Genomic DNA, 18,518 nt, shown 5'->3' with positions numbered 1-18,518 from the left:
CTCCTGGCCAGTGGGAACTGGTGTCCAGAGCTGTTACGGCATTGGTGAGACAAACGTGTGTTAACATGGCGGTTTCACAATACTGACCCGAGATGGTTGAAGAAGGAAAAGTAAACTCATTCTAGAGGCATGCTAACTTGTGACAAATTTCTTTCAGTGTAGGTTAAGCTGGTTAGATTTGTTTAAGGTTGAGCTTTAAAGCCATTTTTATGTCAAAGTTGTGTCGGTGTTGTGGTTTGCAACAACTTTCAGTGGATTGAAAATCTCATTTAATTTAAAATGGTACAATTTCAGGCATTAGTTTGTAGGTAAGACCTCAAGTAGAAAAATCTGTTTTCAAAGGCAGGAGTTCAGATCTGGATAGCTGTCGCCCTGTGCTAATTGTGCCTTGTCATTTCTATGGGTCTGTTATGAAGGCAGGGAGCAAGCTCTGGGAAACTTTTTGTGTATTGGGGCAGCAGGGGTTCTCACATGAGCATCGTTTTCTCGCTTGAGCTTTGGTCACTGTTAGTGTTTGGCCTTGTCTCCAATCTCCCCAGTAAAATCAGGTGCCTTGTACTGTTCTGTGACACATTAAGGAGCACTAATTGCTTTGTAAATGATGCAGCCTGGGATGTGGATTGATTTCCTCAAGTATGTGTATGTGTGTGCTTTTTTGTAAGTGAGCCACAGAAATAGTGAAGCAATGAATTACAGTTTTGTTCTATTTTGAATTGGCCTCCTGAGGACATCACACAGCCTTTCAAACACCATATTTATTTATGGTATCTATGTGTTTAATGCAGAGCTGAAACTGCATCCTGTGTTCTCATCTATTGCATACCTACTGCAATAGCCAGTCATGAAGTGAACTTTTTCAACAAATGCATTTAGGAAAGTTATTATCGAGTCACACCATACTAAACACATATGCACCAGAATGGACTCCTTTCACAGATACTGCTCTTGATCTTAGTCAAAAGGCCTAGAAGCCATTTAAATTATGCTTGTATTGATTATTGAAATCAGCAAGCAGGGAACCTTGATTTTTATTAATTTCTCTTTCTAATTATTTCTTAGGTTAATTCTCATTTGTTGGTGTTTATTTAAACTTTAATTTGAGAGAAGTCTACTTGTCTAATCTTATTGCTACTTGCACTTTTTTCATAACAAGAAAGGTGTTATCTGTATGCATTTATATAGTTTAACACGTCTGTGAAAAATTTCTTGTTTTTCTCTTGGATAATAGTACTTTTATTTTTTTGGTGCTACTGACATATTTTATTATAGATTACTTCTATTTAAATGGAAATTGAGATTTGTTTAAAAGGCCTCTCCAAGAAGGGCGAGGGGTGAACCCAGAACTAAAGTATGTTAGTTAAGGATATATTAAAAGCTTACTGTTTGAAAAGAAGAGGGGGGGAAGCATGTTTTGATAAATAATTTAAACTTGCTGTATTAAAGTATTATTTTTTTCTAGGACTGGCTGTTTCTGGTTACTGTTTCTTTTAAGCGCTTAAGAAATAGTAGATCTTAGCTCTCATATGTCTTCTTAATTTCCTGCTACAAATTTACAAAAACAAGTTTTCTTCCTTTCTGAACCCTAAGTTAGTTCCTGAATTAAACAATTTTGTCAATGAACAAGAAGAAATAAGAAAAATTGTGATTACACTTACAGAGGAGGCTACTTTTTTTCTCTTTAGGTGTTTACCGCCTAATTCTTCAGTTCATTGATGTAATTTTCTTTAGAATCTTAGCAATTGTGGAGATTGCTAAAACAGCATGTCTTTGATTAGGCATTAAATTTGCAAATAAAGAGTCTTAACATAACAATGCTTTGTTTCTTTTTTAGTTTTTAAATGATTTATTTTTTCCTTATGCTGCTTGAGGTTGCGCATTTTCTCTGTATTGCATTTGGAAGCTACTACTTTTGGACATGAAAAAAGCTCTGGAACGTTTTTGGAAGACCAAACGTTGGCTGAAAAGATGTCTTTGTTACATATTCCTTTAAAAAGCAGTACAGGGAGAATTCATTTAAACATGAATCTCAAATGGAGCAAAAAATACATTTCTTAATTGGGCTGTGTGGAAAAAATCTGTATCTGTGTTGTTTCGTAAACAGTGAGCCACCGCAGAGTGATGTCTCTTTGGGCAGGAGGGAGAACAAGGGAATCAACAGGATTAATTCAAAGAGAGTGTGAACAGACTTCAAAGGACCTTTCGGCAACCAAATGCCAGGACTCTGCTATTTTCATCTTTTCAAATGGAGTAAACTCTCTTGATATTTGCTGCTTCTGCAAAAGTGGGGAAGGAGAGTGTGCAGATCAAGAGATCCCGAGTCTTGTGCTACCTCTGAAATCACTCATTTTGTTGCTCATGATGTCAGTGCCTCTCAATATTGCTATTATGGTGTTATTTTTAAATAACACAAGTATTTTTTGCGTAGAGCAGCTGTCCAGAAAATTTCACTAATGTCTTAATAGTAAGAAGCAGATGGAAGCCTGCTCAATGGCAGCATCTCTGTGTTATATTTTAACAGAAATAAAAAGGAACCATTTGGCTTTAAGTCCTGCACTGGTGTAGCTACAGGTTTAAGCATGCCTGCATTGTATCTGGTGAAAGGACAAGCTGCTCATTAACAACTGGTATTTTTAAAGACTTTTGGAGGAAATGCTTCGGGAAGAATAGGATCCAGGATTGGTCGTCTTTTCTTAATTGTGAATGAAGTCTAAATTGAGATGAGAAAACAGAACTTTCACACAGCGTCTGGTAAGCGCCCTGGCTCTGCTGCCCTATGAGCGCGCCAAGCCAATACAGTCACCAAAAGCTACGTTTATGTAGCCCCACAACAGCCTTGGTTGGGGAAAGTAATTTGAATGCAAACTAACCCTTTTTCTTCTGGCTTCTCCTGGGTCAGTTTTAAACCAAGCTATGATGTAAGACAGCAGTTCTCAAATTTTAACTGTAGACTACGTTGATGATCACATAGTGTTCCTGGGCCATCCTTTGTGTGTTTGCTTCAATATAAAAACAATAATAGCTAAAAGCACTTGGAGTACTTCGCTGTTGGGACATAAAGAGAGCCCAGCATCATATGATCATCGTACTTTCCATGGAATGTAGTCTCAGAATCTCTGTTCTGATGGCTCGGCTTGACTCTGTACGTTCCCTTCAGCTACATAAAAGGGTTGTGGTTGAAACTGAATAAAGTTCTCCCTGTCTGTTGCTAACACATTACCACATCTCCAATAGGATATAGGCCAGTTTAGAAATAGTTTTGTTGCTTGTGCTTCTCCTGTCCCTTTCAGCTGTGCTTGTAGCTAGTTTTCTCCAAGAGCAAGAGTATAAATCTCTGCAAAACCTAGCATTCATCTTAAAAAGTGTTTAGCCTTTTCATAAAGGCAGCTTTCATAAACAATTTTACAAGCAATTCCATGGTCTCTTGTACTTTCCCAAACTACAAAAGAATGAAAATTGTTAAATTTTCACTTAATTTACTGGAAGCTCTGTAAGCTGTTGTGAAACTGAAGAATTGATTGTCAGTTTTGTTCTGCTGCAACTCAGGGAAAGTAATGAATATGGAAAGAGGAGAGTGTATTCCACCCCTAGGTTTGTTGAGAGGGGCCCAACAGCGGTGGCTGCTGTCTCTTCTCTGCATAACGCTTCTCTGAAATCTCTTTCATCTCAGGTTCATTTATTGCCTGACCAGAGGCTGTCGCTGGTTTTCCTAGCTTTCTTTCCTTGCTCTTTGTGTCCCGTTCCCCCCTTTTTTTACTCATGATCAGTTCCCTGATTTGATGCATCTCAGCACCCTTCAGACAAGCTACCAAAGCATTGAGGCAGGTACAAGCAGTTGGGGGGTGTACCCAGCTGGGACTGCTGCCAAAGGACCTAATCTTTCCATGGATGGTCTCTCAAGGTCTGGAAAAACAACTCTTTCCCTTCTCAGTTAAAGAAAAATGATCATGTGCTTGGATTTTATCTTTTTTTTTTTTTTTTTTTTTTTAAATAGAGAAAATTAGCCCGGTTTGCATACCTCTGTGATGGGGTCACCCAGAAAAATTGATAGAACAAAATTAAGAAACTCTCAATTCTACTGTGTGATTAGTAAACATCAGTGTTCAGATGCTGTATATAATATCTAGCAATTGGGAAACAGGTATCCAGTTTCTTTAAACAGTAGTTCTTTTTTGGTCCAACTGAGAGACTGACTGCACAGACTAGTCAAGGATCGTTCAAATTTTGTGCTTATTTATATCAAAAATTGTGTCTCTGTAGTTGTCTGTTGTGCAGTGGATGATGCACACTAACTCTTTGTTCTCAGAAATTTCACGTTAACATGTGAAATTCAGAGGGATACAATTACCTACTGGGTAGATTTTTTTTTTTTTTTTTAAGATGCTTCAGATGGTTTGAATGTTATTTTCATTCATATTGACTTGGGTGGTTACTTTTTCTTGTGTAAATAACCTACTGATGTTATGCGTAGAATTAACTACTTATATTTGAAAAGCTTCTCAAGAGTTTTCATGACTGTAGGGTTTTTGCATGCTTTATTTTATGAATAGGACTTGTTAATCAAAACAGTAAGTGTATACATATGCAACTGCTGACATCCAGAGTCATTTGGTCTGTGTAAAAGGCCAAAATACTCCTTTCATTTCTTTTTTTTTTTACTTTTTTCCTTATAAGAAAAGGCAGTTTACAAGCTAGCATTCCTTCTGGAAAAAGTCCTCCTGGACAAGTTGTGTAAGTACCAAGTGGTCAACAAACTAGTTTTGACAGGCAGAAATAGGTTATCAGTTTTGGGGTCTTTTGCTGGGAGTGCCTCCCTTATCGGCCTTTTGCTTCTGAAACAAGCGGCTGCTGGTTCAGGCATTTCAGCTGTTTCCTCTGGCCTGTCCCTGCTGTGAAAGGCATGTTGCAGATAATTTTTGTGGTTATCTAAAACATATAATTTTTGTGGTTATCTAAAACATATAATTTTTGTGGTTATCTAAAACATGTAATTTTTGTGGTTATCTAAAACATAATTTTGATGGAGGGAGAGGACTCCAGATTGTGGTGTTCCTCGGTAGGAGTAAGCAGTCGCTCTAAAGTCACAAGAAAACTGTAGTAACAGTAATATGACCCTTGGTATTTTGAAGCCAGAGTAGCAGTGCAGTACGTGATGATTTATTATTGTTATTCTAAGAAGTAGCCTAAAAACCAACAGAATTTTCTTTATTTTTTCCGCTATGGTTATAGTACTGTAGGTGTGATCCAAACGCTTGAAGTGACTTGAACTTCTTCCAGTTCACCTCTCACTCCTTTTTCAAGACTTGTGCTTTACTTTTGTCAAGTTCTGTAGCGCGAATACTTTTCCCTTGCTAGCTTTCTGCTGTTAATTTCCTGCCTCCAGCTTCTGGGTACTGTATTGTAGGTTAAATTGCATTATGCCACAGAGCAAGGTGTGTGTGCAAAAATAACACTTGTCTAAGGAAATGTATGCTGTTGAGGAACAGTAATGCTCCTGCGAGGACATGCTGTTATGGTCAGGAGAGGGTTTTTCTGTGGCTTGCTGTTGAGGATGTGTGTATTCCTGTCTTAGCTGAAGACATTGTCATGTTTAAAGCCAGCTGTAGCCTTTCTGACCACAGGCTGTACTTGTTATGTGCTAACTTCATAACGTGCCCTGAATAGCAAGAGGGTGGGAGAAGCCCTCCTGTAAGCCTTGGCATGCGTGTTTAGACCATCCTGCGTTAGTAGTTTGGCAAAATGCATGTTTTGTTGTAGTGTAATTGAGGCTGTGTTTCTGCTGGTTAAATTAGATTAATTTTTGCATGGCTTTGCTAACTACAGTGTCTCTTCTCCTCTCCTGCTCCTCTTGAACTCCGTCTGTCAGCGTATGCTGTTGTTAGTGTTTAAAGGTAGTTTGATGTGGTCAAATTGAGATCCCAGTTTTGTCAGATATAAAAGCATGAAGTACAGTAACAATAACATATTGGGATTGTGAGAACATTTGTTAACTTTGAGTAAAGCATGAAAGGTCTTTATTATGCTGGACACAGAGCTGCACCGGCTACAATATCCTGCCTGGTCATAGGCAAATTGGAGAGTCACTAGCACAGCTAAACTCTAAACTCCTGAATACAGAGACTCTTATTAAATTGAAATTTTCAAACAAAGACAGATTGTACAGGGAAAAATCATTGAAGTCAGCCATCTTCTCCACCAGCCTCACTGCAGCGTGTTGTGAGACATGTTATTTTCTTGCAGTCTATGTTCTGATAAATAACGCTAAAGTGTGAAATGAGTTTAAATGTCGGAAGGTTTGTGCTTTAGTCTGTGCAAAATACGTGATTTTGTGGCTTAATATTGATAGAAAGCGTGAAAGAAAGTGCAGAGGCTGTTTCAGTAGCCAGTAGCTATAGATTGGCTTCTGGCAGCAGAATGCTGTCTGGGCCAAAAAACACGTATTTAACATCTTGTCTGCTGTTTCTTATTAAGTCTGCCAGCTTGATTGTCCTTAGGCTGGCGCGTGTGGGTAGGACTGTCTTTTCCTGGAAGTCTGGAAGGTTCACAGCTCATTTTCTACTAATGTTGTAGCCCAGCTTCTAATAATGCTGTAGCCCTTTTTGTCTTTGCTGTAATACTTCTGTGGAGCCTCTTTCTAGGAATCATGTTCCTTACAGTGTAGCTACTCTTGTTTTATTTATAGGTGGTGGTGGCTGTTGTTTAAATCCACCATAACATGAAAGAACCTGGGAATCCCTCAATCTCTGTTCTCTTAACTGGGAATTAATTCTCTGCCTTATTTTGGTTGCCTAGTTTTTGCTTTGCAGAGCACCATTATTGCTGGGGGGGAAAAACAAAACAAAACAAACCCCTGATGTGAATACAACAGATTTGTACGTAATTAGGCTGTTTTAAGGTCAGCATTGTGTATCAGGGACTCCCAGATTTATCCTGGTGACAAACTCTTTTCCCCTTTTCCCATGGAGCTCCTAGCTCTGCGTGTGGCAGTCCAGGCAGCCTTAGATGTCTCAGCATGTTTCCTGTCTCCTCCAGGGGAAAGTTGTTAGGCTGCTCTAGATTTGTTTGGATTTTTTGTTTGCATGCTGCTTTGAAGGTTGCTTACCATGAGGGCTACAATCTAGCACTGTTTAGGAGCCCCTGCTGTAGACTTCAAACTTTGCTTATTTTTCTAACCTTTCTCTTATTTCATTGATTGTGTGTGAGAGCTACTTGAGGGCTGCCTTGTGCATTGCCAAAGAGGCTTGTGTTGCTCATTTCCCTGCTTTGAAATGACATAATTGTCTTTCAAATCCTGGAAAACAGAACTTGGCCATGTGACATGATACCTGCAAATGCTTTTCCAAAAAGACTGCAAGACTTGGCTCCAAAATCCCTAGTAGGCCAAGAGTCTCAGTAGCCATCTTAAACACAGTTGCCTGGCAAGAATAAAATGGGAATGTCAACCTTCCTTTGTGTTTTGGCCTGATTTAAAAAAATAAAATAAGTAATTTTTGGTATATTTTTTTACAACTATTTTGATTAAAATATCTTCTTCAGTATATATTCAAATGAATGTTTTTATGTAATAAAGAAGTTAATGAGCAAAAATTTAGGTATCAAGGACATACAAGGTAGTCCTTTAAAAAAACTGTACTCTTTATTTTGTAGAATTTGGTTGTATTGGAAAATGTTCAGTCTAATTGATTATGTTGTAAAATGAATGTATAGTTGTTGTCCTCTGTCTTGGCTTTTTGGTGTAAGTTAGCCTTATGCTATATCACATTTATTCTGAAACTTAGAAAATAATTCTGACCTTGTTATGCCAGAAAGACAAACTATTACATCTTTCTTCTGCAACCTGTTTAGCTGGTATCTGCACTTCCCCAGGTATTTTATGTTCACCCATCCAGCTGTCAGGGGAAAGGTTTCTGCAGGGGTACGCTTTTCTTGGAAACAGCATTTGGGCTGTTCCACCCAAATATTAATAGTTTTCAGAGAGGTGGTTTTTCAGCAGATCTTATTTTACTGGCTTTGGGGCAGTTTGTAAAATATTTGAAGGATGTTGTCTTGTGAAACTATGCCTTGTGAGAAGTTCAGGGTCGTGTCCATGCATCTGAGAGTCCTGAGGGAATTGGCTGATGTAGTTGCCAAGCCACTCTCCATGACATTTGAAAAGTCACAGCAGTCAGGTGAAGTCTCTGGTAACTGGAAAAAGGGAAACATTGCACCCATTTTTAAAAGGGGTAGAAAGGAGGACCCTGGGAACTACCGACTTGTCAGCTTCACCTCTGTGCCTGGGAAGATCATGGAACAGATCCTCCTAAAAGCTATGCTAAGGCACATGGAGGACAGGGAGGTGATTCAAGACAGCCAGGATGGCTTCACCAAGGGCAAGTCCTGCCTGACCAACCTAGTGGCGTTCTGTGATGGAGTGACTACATCAGTGGACAAGGGAAGACCTATGGATGTCATCTAGTTGGACTTCTGTAAGGCCTTTGACACGGTCCCCCACAACATCCTTGTCTCTAAATCAGAGAGATATGGATTTGATGGGTGGACTGTTCAGTGGATGAGGAATTGGTTGGATGATCACATCCAGAGGGCAGTGGTCAATGGCTCAATGTCCAGATGGAGATCAGTGACAAGTAGCGTCCCTCAGGGGTCCATACTGGGACCAGTACTGTTTAATATTTTCATCGATGACATAGGCAGTGGCATTGAGTGTATCCTCAGCAAGTTTGTGGATGACACCAAGCTGAGTGGTGCAGTTGACATGCCTGAGGGACGGAATGCCATCCAGAGGGACCTGGACAAGCTCGAGAGGTGGGTGCGTGTGAACCTCATGAGGTTCAACAAGGCCAAGTGCAAGGTCCTGCATATGTGGGTTGGGGCAGCCCCCACTATCAATACAGACTGGGGGATGAAGGGATTGAGAGCAGCCCTGCCGAGAAGGGCTTGGGGGTACTGGTGGATGAAAAGCTGGACATGACTGCTCGCAGCCCAGAAAGCCAACCGTATCCTGGGCCGCATCAAAAGCAGCGTGGCCAGCAGGTTGAGGGAGGTGATTCTGTCCCTCTGCTCTGCTCTGGTGAGACCCCACCTGCAGTACTATGTCCAGCTCTGGGGTCCTTGGCACAGAAAAGACATGGACCAGTTGGAGCAGGTCCAGAGGAGGGCCACAAAAACGATCAGAGGGCTGGAGCACCTCTCTTATGAGGGTAGGCTGAGAGAGTTGAAGTTACTCAGGCTGGAGAAGAGATGGCTTCGGGGAGACCTTATTGCGGCCTTTCAGTACTTGAAGGGGGTTTATAAGAAAGATGGGGACAGACTTTTTAGTAGGGCCTGTTGTGATAGGACAAGGGGTAACAATTTTAAACTAAAAGAGGGTAGATTTGGACTAGATATAAGGAAGAAATTTTTTTACAGTGAGGGTGGTGAAACACTGGAACAAGTTGCCCAGAGAGGTTGTGGATGCCCCATCCCTGGAACCATTCAAGGTCAGGTTGGATGGGGCTCTGAGCAACCTGATCTAGTTGAAGATGTCCCTGCTCATGGCAGGGGGGTTGGACTAGATGACCTTTAAAGGCCCCTTCCAACCCAAACTATTACTCTGTGATTTGGATTATAATGACTTTTTTGCTTGATCCCTTTGAATACGTTGCATGTATTGGGACACAGGACTTTTTTAGATGTGTGGTTTTTTAAAACAAAACAGTGTCTCACCCTCATTTTGAACTAGGCCCCTTTGTCTTGGGAGAGCTCATTGGTAGCAATATCCTGTTTAAAGTTGTTTTAAAAGAATGACCTTGTAGGGCATGTTTCCTGCTCTCTCTTGATGGGATTTCCTTTTTATTAAACAGGAAATAGTCTGATTACATAAAAGTGTGAGAATGACAGGTTTTTCCTTCCCAGTGAGGGTTGTTCGTGTTAATCCTATTCAGAAAATGCTCAACTACCATAGCAGCTGAAGTTAATTTACTTTGCCTAAAACTGTTGTTTACACCTCAAAGTTCCTACTAGTGTGTTGTTAAAGCATTGTCTCAGTCTGAGCAGTCCAGCAGGCTTTCCTGTAGAAGTCTTTGTACAGGGCTTTTCTTAGCAGATACTTTTTCTCACAAGTGGAAGGTGCCAGGAGTTCAGTGGTATGAAGTGTGCTGTGCTGAGTTTAAAAGATCTGTTTCTGCAGCCTTTTTTAATTTTTTTTTTTTTTTTTTTTTTTTTTGAGCTGGAACTCCAAATTGAAGTTGGAAATGGCAAAGGTGATGCTTCCTTACCTGGCAAGAAAACTTGTACTTTCAATGTCTGTTAATTTCCTTTTAGCTTTGTCCTCAGAATCACCTGCTGACCTGAAGTTAGGAATTTCAGTCCAAGCTCTTCTGTCTACAATACTGGTAATGAGTCAAGATGAAATAAAAGTCCTATAACGTAATAGGAAAAAGTACCATGGTAAGATGGCACAGGCCGGTGGAGTGCTTTGTGTGCTGAGTCTGCAGTGGCCAAATATTGGCAAAGCAGAGGTGGCTGCTGGTGATGGCTTTGCAGTCCCAGCCTATGGTACCTGGCTGCTGTCCCGAGCCTTGAAGGCTCTGAGGGTGAATGAAGTTTATATTCCCTATTTAGGCATGGCTTACTGATCGCGTTTTATATGGATTGGATGTTTGGGGGAAAGGAATTCTGTCTTCCTCTTGAAGAAAGCCAAACACCATGGGATGTTACTATAAAGTAAATGCTGCTCCTCTGCAACCTGAGCCAGAAGACAGGTCAGGTAGTAAGCATCTCCATTAGGAAACTGCAGAATTAAGGAGCCCATTCTGCATAATTCATTTCTAGTATGCATTTGTCTTAATTAAATAGGCAGATTGGGGAGTGCTCAGGGGTTTAAATGGGTTTTTTTGATAAATGATGCTTCTTCGTGCATTGCAGGACTGAGGCATGGGTTCTGCTGAAGCAGGAAGAGGAGGCTTTGAGACATTATTATTGGTGGGATCCACAGAAAATTGCTGATTAGAGGAGTACTGACACTTGAGAACACCGAGTTTAGTTCCAGACTTTGGAAAGGTTAGACCAGCAGTTGCCAAAATGTTTGTTGTGACCCCTCTTCAGTTTCTGCCTTAAGCTTTGCTACTCCTGGTTTGAGAGCTGTGTTTTGGACCCCACAACTGACCCTTGTCCTCCTCACCCTGTGTGTTCTAGTCTGTTGGCCCCCCCTCTTTTCCCTGTGCTGAGCCGGTGTGGTCTGGGTGGCCCTGGAAAATGAAAAATCACTTTGCAGGGTGGTCAGTTGGCAGATGAAAATTTTCAAAAGATAAAAGAACTGGGAAACCCTGGAAATCTTACGCTTGTTTTTGTTTCAGAAGTTTAATTTTGAATTCTGTAGGTAGGTTTCCTTTTGATAATCAGCGCAAAGCTTTTCATATCCTACTGGTAAATCAACATTTACACAGTAAAGCCTGGGATTGTAGTGTCTCGCACAGTGTAACTTCGAAATGTCTGATTGAAACTGTTACAGCTGGCCTGTAACCTAATTGGACTGGTATGTTGGAAAGTTTCTGGAGCAAGTTGCTTTGGCTCTAAGCTTTGTGCCAGTGAAATGATGAAGTATAGCATGATGACTCTAATGACCAAGCTTTGTTTAGAGAGCTGAAAAACAGTATTAGTTTTGTTTTTAGTTTCCATCTCTGCTCATGGATGTATTGCAAGTAGATTTAATAAGCACAGTGTCTCCATATTCTTTGGGAAAATTTTTAGCCAGTTGAGATTGTTAGTTAGCTTTTTTGTTTCTAGAAGATGAAAAAATGAAAACTGAACTTGTACAGAGCAGAATTACACTGGAATAAAATGTGTTTCAAGAAAAACTGCCACAAAGCATGCTTATGAAAAATTACTCCTGTGAAAATGGTTGAACCATTTTCCTGATTCAAAAAAGTCTGTCCTTCTATGTAGCCTTTTCCTAGGGTTTTTAAGTGGTTTAATGTAGGCTTATATTTTGCTTATATCTCATTGAACAACCTCATCTAAAACAAAAGAACCAAGTACTGGCTCCAGAGCTGAACTCTTTGGTGCCTGCTGCAAAAGAAGAGGCAAACAGGGAAGTTGAAAATCTCTCTTAAAACAATTGCACATAAATATTTTAGTGGGCAGTCACCTGACTTGTATATGTTAGTGTAACTGCAGAGGCAGACAAGGCCAAAGGTACCAGTAAAGTTAAATCAAGCTGCTACTGCAAAGGGTGAAGGTGCTGAGCAGCTTCTGTGCCATCTTACGTTGTTGCATGATGTATATCCCAAGCTGTCAAGACTACGTAGTCACCTTGAGTACAGCAGTGAACTCTTACACTGTAAGTATTGTGATGCTGTATCAAATAGCAGATTGTTGTTTTGTCATGCAGAGGCATAATTTATCCTACAATGCATTGGAGCAGTGAGAAGGTAATGGCTGAAATAATTTGGAGTGTTGGAGTGCCTTGGTGTCACTGATAATGCAGTTTGCACAGCTGTCTGGAAGGGGCTAAGGGAATTGTCTTGGAAAAAGCAGAGTATTCTTGAGGACTCATGTTGGATTGGTCGTGTTTGGAGGTGTGAGAGATGCAAGGACAACTTCTCGTCAGCTGGGCTCTGAAAAGGAGCGTTGCCTTGAGTTTACACATCAGCTGTGCTCTACTCTCTGCAGGTGCTGCTGGTTAGCAGTAGTCGTCATCCTGATCGATGGATTGTCCCTGGGGGTGGCATGGAGCCTGAGGAGGAGCCCAATGTGGCCGCTGTGCGAGAAGTCTGTGAAGAGGTGAGTGACAAGAATGGGAGCTTCTGGAGCTTCACTGCTGATTGTTAGCAAAGGCTTTGTGAATTTGTTCTCATCACTCTTGCTGTTTTCCTTAAGGTGAAGAGGAGTGTAGGGTCACTAGTGATATCCCCATCATATGTGGGAGGGAAACTGGAGTCCTAAATAAAGATAGCATAGGAATGTAATTAAGGCTTTCAGTTGGAATGAACTTTTCCTCGCCTGATACCTTTAACTGAAAATACATAAATTAAGCTATAGTCATTTCAATACATACGCCGATACTTTCTGTTTTGTTCTCTCTGTATGAAGAACAGTTTCTTAAGGGAACTTCAAAAAACCAGCTGTGCTTTTGTGGAGCTATCTAATACTTTAGTAGGAGGTAGAAATAAGACCTTATGAGCCACTAAAGACACTCCAAATATAGGGACCTCAATATGTTTTGGTCTAGTACATGTTTTGAGTTTTATGTGAATAAGAGAAATTGATTGTGAGAGTTAGAAGCAATAATTCCTAATGTGTTCATGTTTCTGTTACTTGAAGCTATTTCAGAAAGGAGATCAAACAGCAGATCAAACACAGATTGATGATCTGTATGGAGGAGGCATGTTTTTCTCTTGAAGTTGGAAGAGCAATTTTATTCTTCATAAGGAATTTAAAGAAAGCAAATGGCAGTTGGCTACACTGTATATAAAGCATGTCTTTAGAATTCGCTTCTGAATAGTATCAAATTGGAGAGATGCTTCGATTCATAAATGATTAAATGATTATATATGGATGACCAAGTAGGTTCACAGTTATATAAGGCAGGATTAAAAATGCTTTCAAGAGGGTTATAAATCTTTGTGCTGCAGAACAGAAATCAAGAGCTAATTGATGTGACTTGGGAGGAAGCTTCTGCAGTAGTTGCTTTGTTTAATTGTCTGGTTTATGAAGGTTTTTCTCTGAACTATTTGGAAGTACTTGTTGTTGTCTAACAAAATGCTGAATATCTTGGCCTTTGGACTAATCTAATGTGGCAGTTCCTGAGTTGTGTGTTTCTCTTCGGATGTTTTTATAATCTAGCAGTTTATCAGAAAGAGATGAAAGATTATACAGTCAAAGCTTTTTTTTTTAAAGTGTCTTTGGGTCCCTCTAGTACTGGAGACTGCTGCTTGCAAATTTTGTTTTCAGCTTGTAATACAGCTCCTGCTTTTTTAGTAACTCGGTGATCTTTCAAACACATTACAAGCCAAAGTGAGTTTAACCAGAACAACAGAAATATTTTTAGCTGCAGACTCCTGCTTTACAACCCAATCGTTATTAATAATTAAGTTATTTGATGCAGAAGTCAAGGGTTCATTCAGGAGATGCATGGCTTTGCCTTTCAAATCCTTAAAATAAATCTGTATCGACCCTCCCTTCCTCCGGCAGCACAGTGCCTTGGAAGAGTCCCTCTCTTTCCATGACAGCTCGGTGGCTGAAAGGAAGCCTTGGCATGGGCTCAGTCTGCAGTGAAGAAACTGGTTTGGGCTGGCTGAGATAATCCCCTCTCGCTCAGCTGGTGTTCCCTCGCTCACGTGGACCGGTGCCGAATGAGAATGTAATTCAAACTGTGGCAGCCTGGCAGGGTTGAGTCATTCCCAGCGAAGCACCTATCTGCTTGAATGCCGCTCAACAAACAGTAAACATCAAGAACTCCAAAAGCAGCAGGATTACCCCAGCAGCTAACCTCGAGGACACCTAATAGCGTTTGATGCGAATGCAGGGTGGGAATCTGAAATGGAGCTATCAGATGCTGTTATGATAAAGGCTTTCCTGAAAGCCGTCTGCAGAAGAACAGCCTGTCATGTGTATAAAATTACTTGAGTGCTTCTACACAGGTAGCTGCTAGCTGACACAGGTGGAACACACAAGCGTGCTTTTAGGTGTGTGAGGCCTTCCTCAAATAGGTTTGTGTTCCAGTACACTGCTTATGATCTGCATACAAAATTATAATGTACATCAACTGTCTTGAGCTCAGCGAGCTGTTTACTGTAAAATGCTACTGGGGAATGTGCATGCAGGAGGGGAATGTTGGTTATATTACAGCTGTAAAGGGCTTGTGCATCCAGTTTCCTGGCTTGTGCTATTGATTCGGCAGAGGAGGTGTTTTAGGAGACTGCTGAGCAAGTGGTGTGCGTGCTAGCTGGTAATCCTTGTTCATCCTTTCATGTGAATCTGAGCTTTTTCAGGTAGGTTGTAGCTGAGGCTGATTTCTGAGTAGGTTTGATGTCTTTGCTTCTCTCCTGGGAGAGGCATGTCTTTCACTTGCAAGGAAACAAGAGGTTAGCTGAGCAGGTAGAGTCTGCTGCTTGTGTTGGGAGAGGGAAAATCCGGTTTCCTCCATGTCAATGAGCACAAAGTAGTTTTTATCCTAAAAGGAAGGTGGTTCGTGTGGTGGTCAAAGTTGTGGAAGAAATATGTGGACTTACTTTCGCTGACTTTGGTATGCCTTTTCCATTTTAATAAGAGACAGTTGGAAGAGCTGTAAGGGCTCATTACCCTTTCAGTTGCTTGTGGTCTTTGAAGATGACAATAGGCTCATTTTTCTCAATTCATTCTTTTTTGCATGGTATGCATTTTCTTTTTAAACTATGCTTCCCTCAACTAAGATTTTTAACTTCTGTATTCACTGTTTTAATTTTACCACATATGTGTTTTGAGTTTTTATCCATGTTATTGCCGGAATAATTGTCACATAAAGAAATCTGACTTTTCCCTCTTTCTGATTTTCAAAATTTTAGAAGACTGTTACGAAAAGGAAACGCTGATTCTGAGTGAAACCTGTGATCCATCTGTCCCACTTTGAGTTAGAAGTCCTTGTCCTAGTTTGAGATAGTCCTTATCTATATTAATCTGTACCAGTAGAAGTATTAAAGTAGACAGGTACCAACATTTGTCATGCTTGCTGTTGTCTGCATAAAATTTGAAGTGACTTGAGTTCTTGGGCATTGTTTTTAGGCAAAGTAGCAGTAGGCAAGCATGTTAGCTCTGAATGAGAGCAGCCTTTTCAGAATAAAACCACTTATTTCTGACAGTTTGTTGAAAAATGATGTAGTCAGTCTTACACAGCTGTAAACTCCAGGTACGTTCTAAGGTTCACCTTCTAGAAAAATGTTGTGCCCTTTTGAAACAGTCATTAGCGCCAATTTAGTTTTGGGTTTTTTTGCTTCTTCATTCTTGGATTTTTTTGCTGTTGCATTTTCTCCCCCAGATTGATTTTATGTTAGAAATAAGGGTTTTTTAATGGGTGTGAGCAACTGGTGAAGAACATGTTTTAGAAATAGATGCCTTAAATTAAACTTATTATAGAGTGACTTTGAAAAAAAGCCTCCACACTCATCTGTTAAACCCAAAGGCATTTCATTTTGCACTTAGAGCATCTTTCACATCCTGACCTTTAAATACTTAGTAAATGTCAAGTTCTATAAAATTAAGGGAGTGTTAGTCGTGCTTTCTTGATGGGAAGCAAAAGCCAGATAAGTTGTGCTTGATCTGTGATCAAAGAGGCAATTGATGCCAATATCAAAAATAGTCCATTGTGATAGTACTTTGATCTGGTTGCTAGACCTCCTTTTTTTTTTTTTTTTTTCCCTTTTCCCCTCTTAAACATGCTTTATAAATAATATTTTCTGTTTCACGTCTTTTGTTAGTGATTTAAGATATGAATATTGATATCTTCAGTGCTAAAATAGGAAGACTTTTTTTTTTTTTTTCAATATTGCAGGGACTATGGATGAATGATTGAGATGATGGTGTTGAACTCTTCCTAGATTTAGTAATATTCAGCGCAAATAGTGGACCAAGTTCGCTACTATCTGTTACCCTGTGTACTCAAACTTCATAAAAATGAGTGCAATGTCTTGAAGTTCTTTGCTCTGTCATGGTATTTAATTTCTATTTCACAAATGTAAAAGCGTGTATTGGTTGTAATGCAGTAAAGAATTAGATGAATAAGTATAACCCTCTTTGAGACACAGTAGAGACAGCAAGAAAATTTGCCTAGCAGGTCTGTAATTGATGTCTTTAGAACTTGTCTAAGCTAGCAGTCTTCATGGGTGTGATTTACTACCTTCAGTACTGCAAGTATTAGAGCAAAGATTTGGGTGTTTTACCACAGTCCTCTTGCCCAGCAGTAATCTGTAGTAGATGCAGGCTTTGAGCCTAATAGAGCAAAGTAAAATAGCTGAAATTCCAACCCACATTTTCCTTAGCTCAGATGGAAGGAAATAAAAGCTGTCCCTAGGAACAGATGGTGTTGCTGCAGGCTGCTTTTTGCATCTGACCCGAACTTATTTTCAGCTTTGAAACCTGAACCTGCTGTTCTTGGATGTCTTCAGTAATTTTTCTTTATTAAAACAAGTTGTTCCATGAGCAGCAGAACTAGTAAAGCTTCATTTCCTCCAGATTCTTGTTCCTTGTCCTGAACGCCCAGCCCACCCCTCCGGGCGTGCGACAGCGGTTTGAAGTTGTGTGCTGTTTCGGGGCAGCTGGCTGTTGCTGTGACATTGATGCACTCTTGCCAGATCCATCTTTTCCTCCAGTGAGGACTACCTCAGACATTGGAAACTGATTTAGATCTGCAGAGCAGTGAAAAAGAAGCTAATTTTGCAAGCTCTGTCTGTCCTCTTTTATGCCTGCGTGTGCCTCTTCCTGGGGAATACTGTTGTTTGATTGATTTGCTTTATTTTCACACCTGCAGATGGAACAGTTGGTGCTGGTGCTCTCCTACCCCTTGTAGATAGGTTTAATAGCGTCCTCCTAGGACATGCATGTATTTTGAGGATTGCAGTACAGGCTCCCTGTGCAGCACTTCTAATGCTTGGTGGGGGAACATGTGCCCAAATAAATTGTGCTGTCTCTGCCAGACACTTACTATTGTGGTCCATGAGGGCGGAGGATTCTCAATCCATTTACTACCAAGGAGAAAATTCCTGAGTCATCTGGTGCAAATTAAGATTTAGATCCAGCTTCAATCCTGGATGAGCCTGTGACTGTGCTTTTAACTTTCCAAGAAAATGCTCATTGTCCTGCAGTGAGGATGAGTCAGGAGGGTGCTATGGGGTTGGCCCACAGGAAAGCAAGAGGTATGGAGCTTGCCCAAAGAGGAGCCTGGCGGTTTTGTTGCTTGTTATCTCCTTATTTTGTTTGTGATAACAGCTATAGATTATTTTCTTGGATGTCTTGGGCAACTTTTATGTTAGAAACTTGTGTGAGACTGTGAATTCCGCTTCCACATTTGTTTGTTCCATTAAACAAAGTACATGATTGTACAGAGACTATGACTTTCCTATTTGTGTGTAAATTAAGTGCTTTATCAAAAATAGGTGTATAACAATCCGGTTGGTCTGTGTTGGATGTCCTATATGTTGTCTTTAAAATCCACTATACCAGTAAAATAGGATGAGAGCGCCATCAGACTCCAGGATGTAATGGTGGTTGTGCTTTGCTTTATAAAATCAGCCCAATATTTGTTTGAATCAAACCATTAATTTATGTCACCATTTACTACTGCATGTGATAAATTCATATGTGAAGAAAACCTTAGTACTTCTTCGAGTTGTCTGATGATAATTCAATGTGATTTTCCTACAGTGCATGTTTGTCTGGGCATCGCTTGTTGTGCCTTTTTGGGTGAATAAGACTAGGCAGAACAAAGAAGGATCCTAGTTTGCAGACAGAGCCTTATTTCCATCGCCTGTGTTTAACCAGAACAGAAGGAAGGGCTCCTCACCTGTCTGTAT

At 40.3% G+C, this 18,518-nt stretch overlaps 1 protein-coding gene across 1 annotated transcript in view; it reads left to right on the top strand.

The window, feature by feature from the left end:
* NUDT3 (nudix hydrolase 3) overlaps positions 1–18,518 on the top strand; it is a 33,032-nt gene that overhangs the window by 1,836 nt on the left and 12,678 nt on the right. The window contains exon 2 of the mRNA XM_029999555.2: positions 12,646–12,756. Coding sequence (XP_029855415.1) covers positions 12,646–12,756 — 111 coding nt within the window. The remainder of the gene's footprint in view (positions 1–12,645; positions 12,757–18,518) is intronic.

Source organism: Aquila chrysaetos, chromosome 24, assembly GCF_900496995.4.
Source record: "Aquila chrysaetos chrysaetos chromosome 24, bAquChr1.4, whole genome shotgun sequence".
Classification (NCBI taxonomy): domain Eukaryota; kingdom Metazoa; phylum Chordata; class Aves; order Accipitriformes; family Accipitridae; genus Aquila; species Aquila chrysaetos.
Note: the sequence above shows the minus strand (reverse complement) of the source record. Positions and strands in the feature narration are given on the sequence as shown.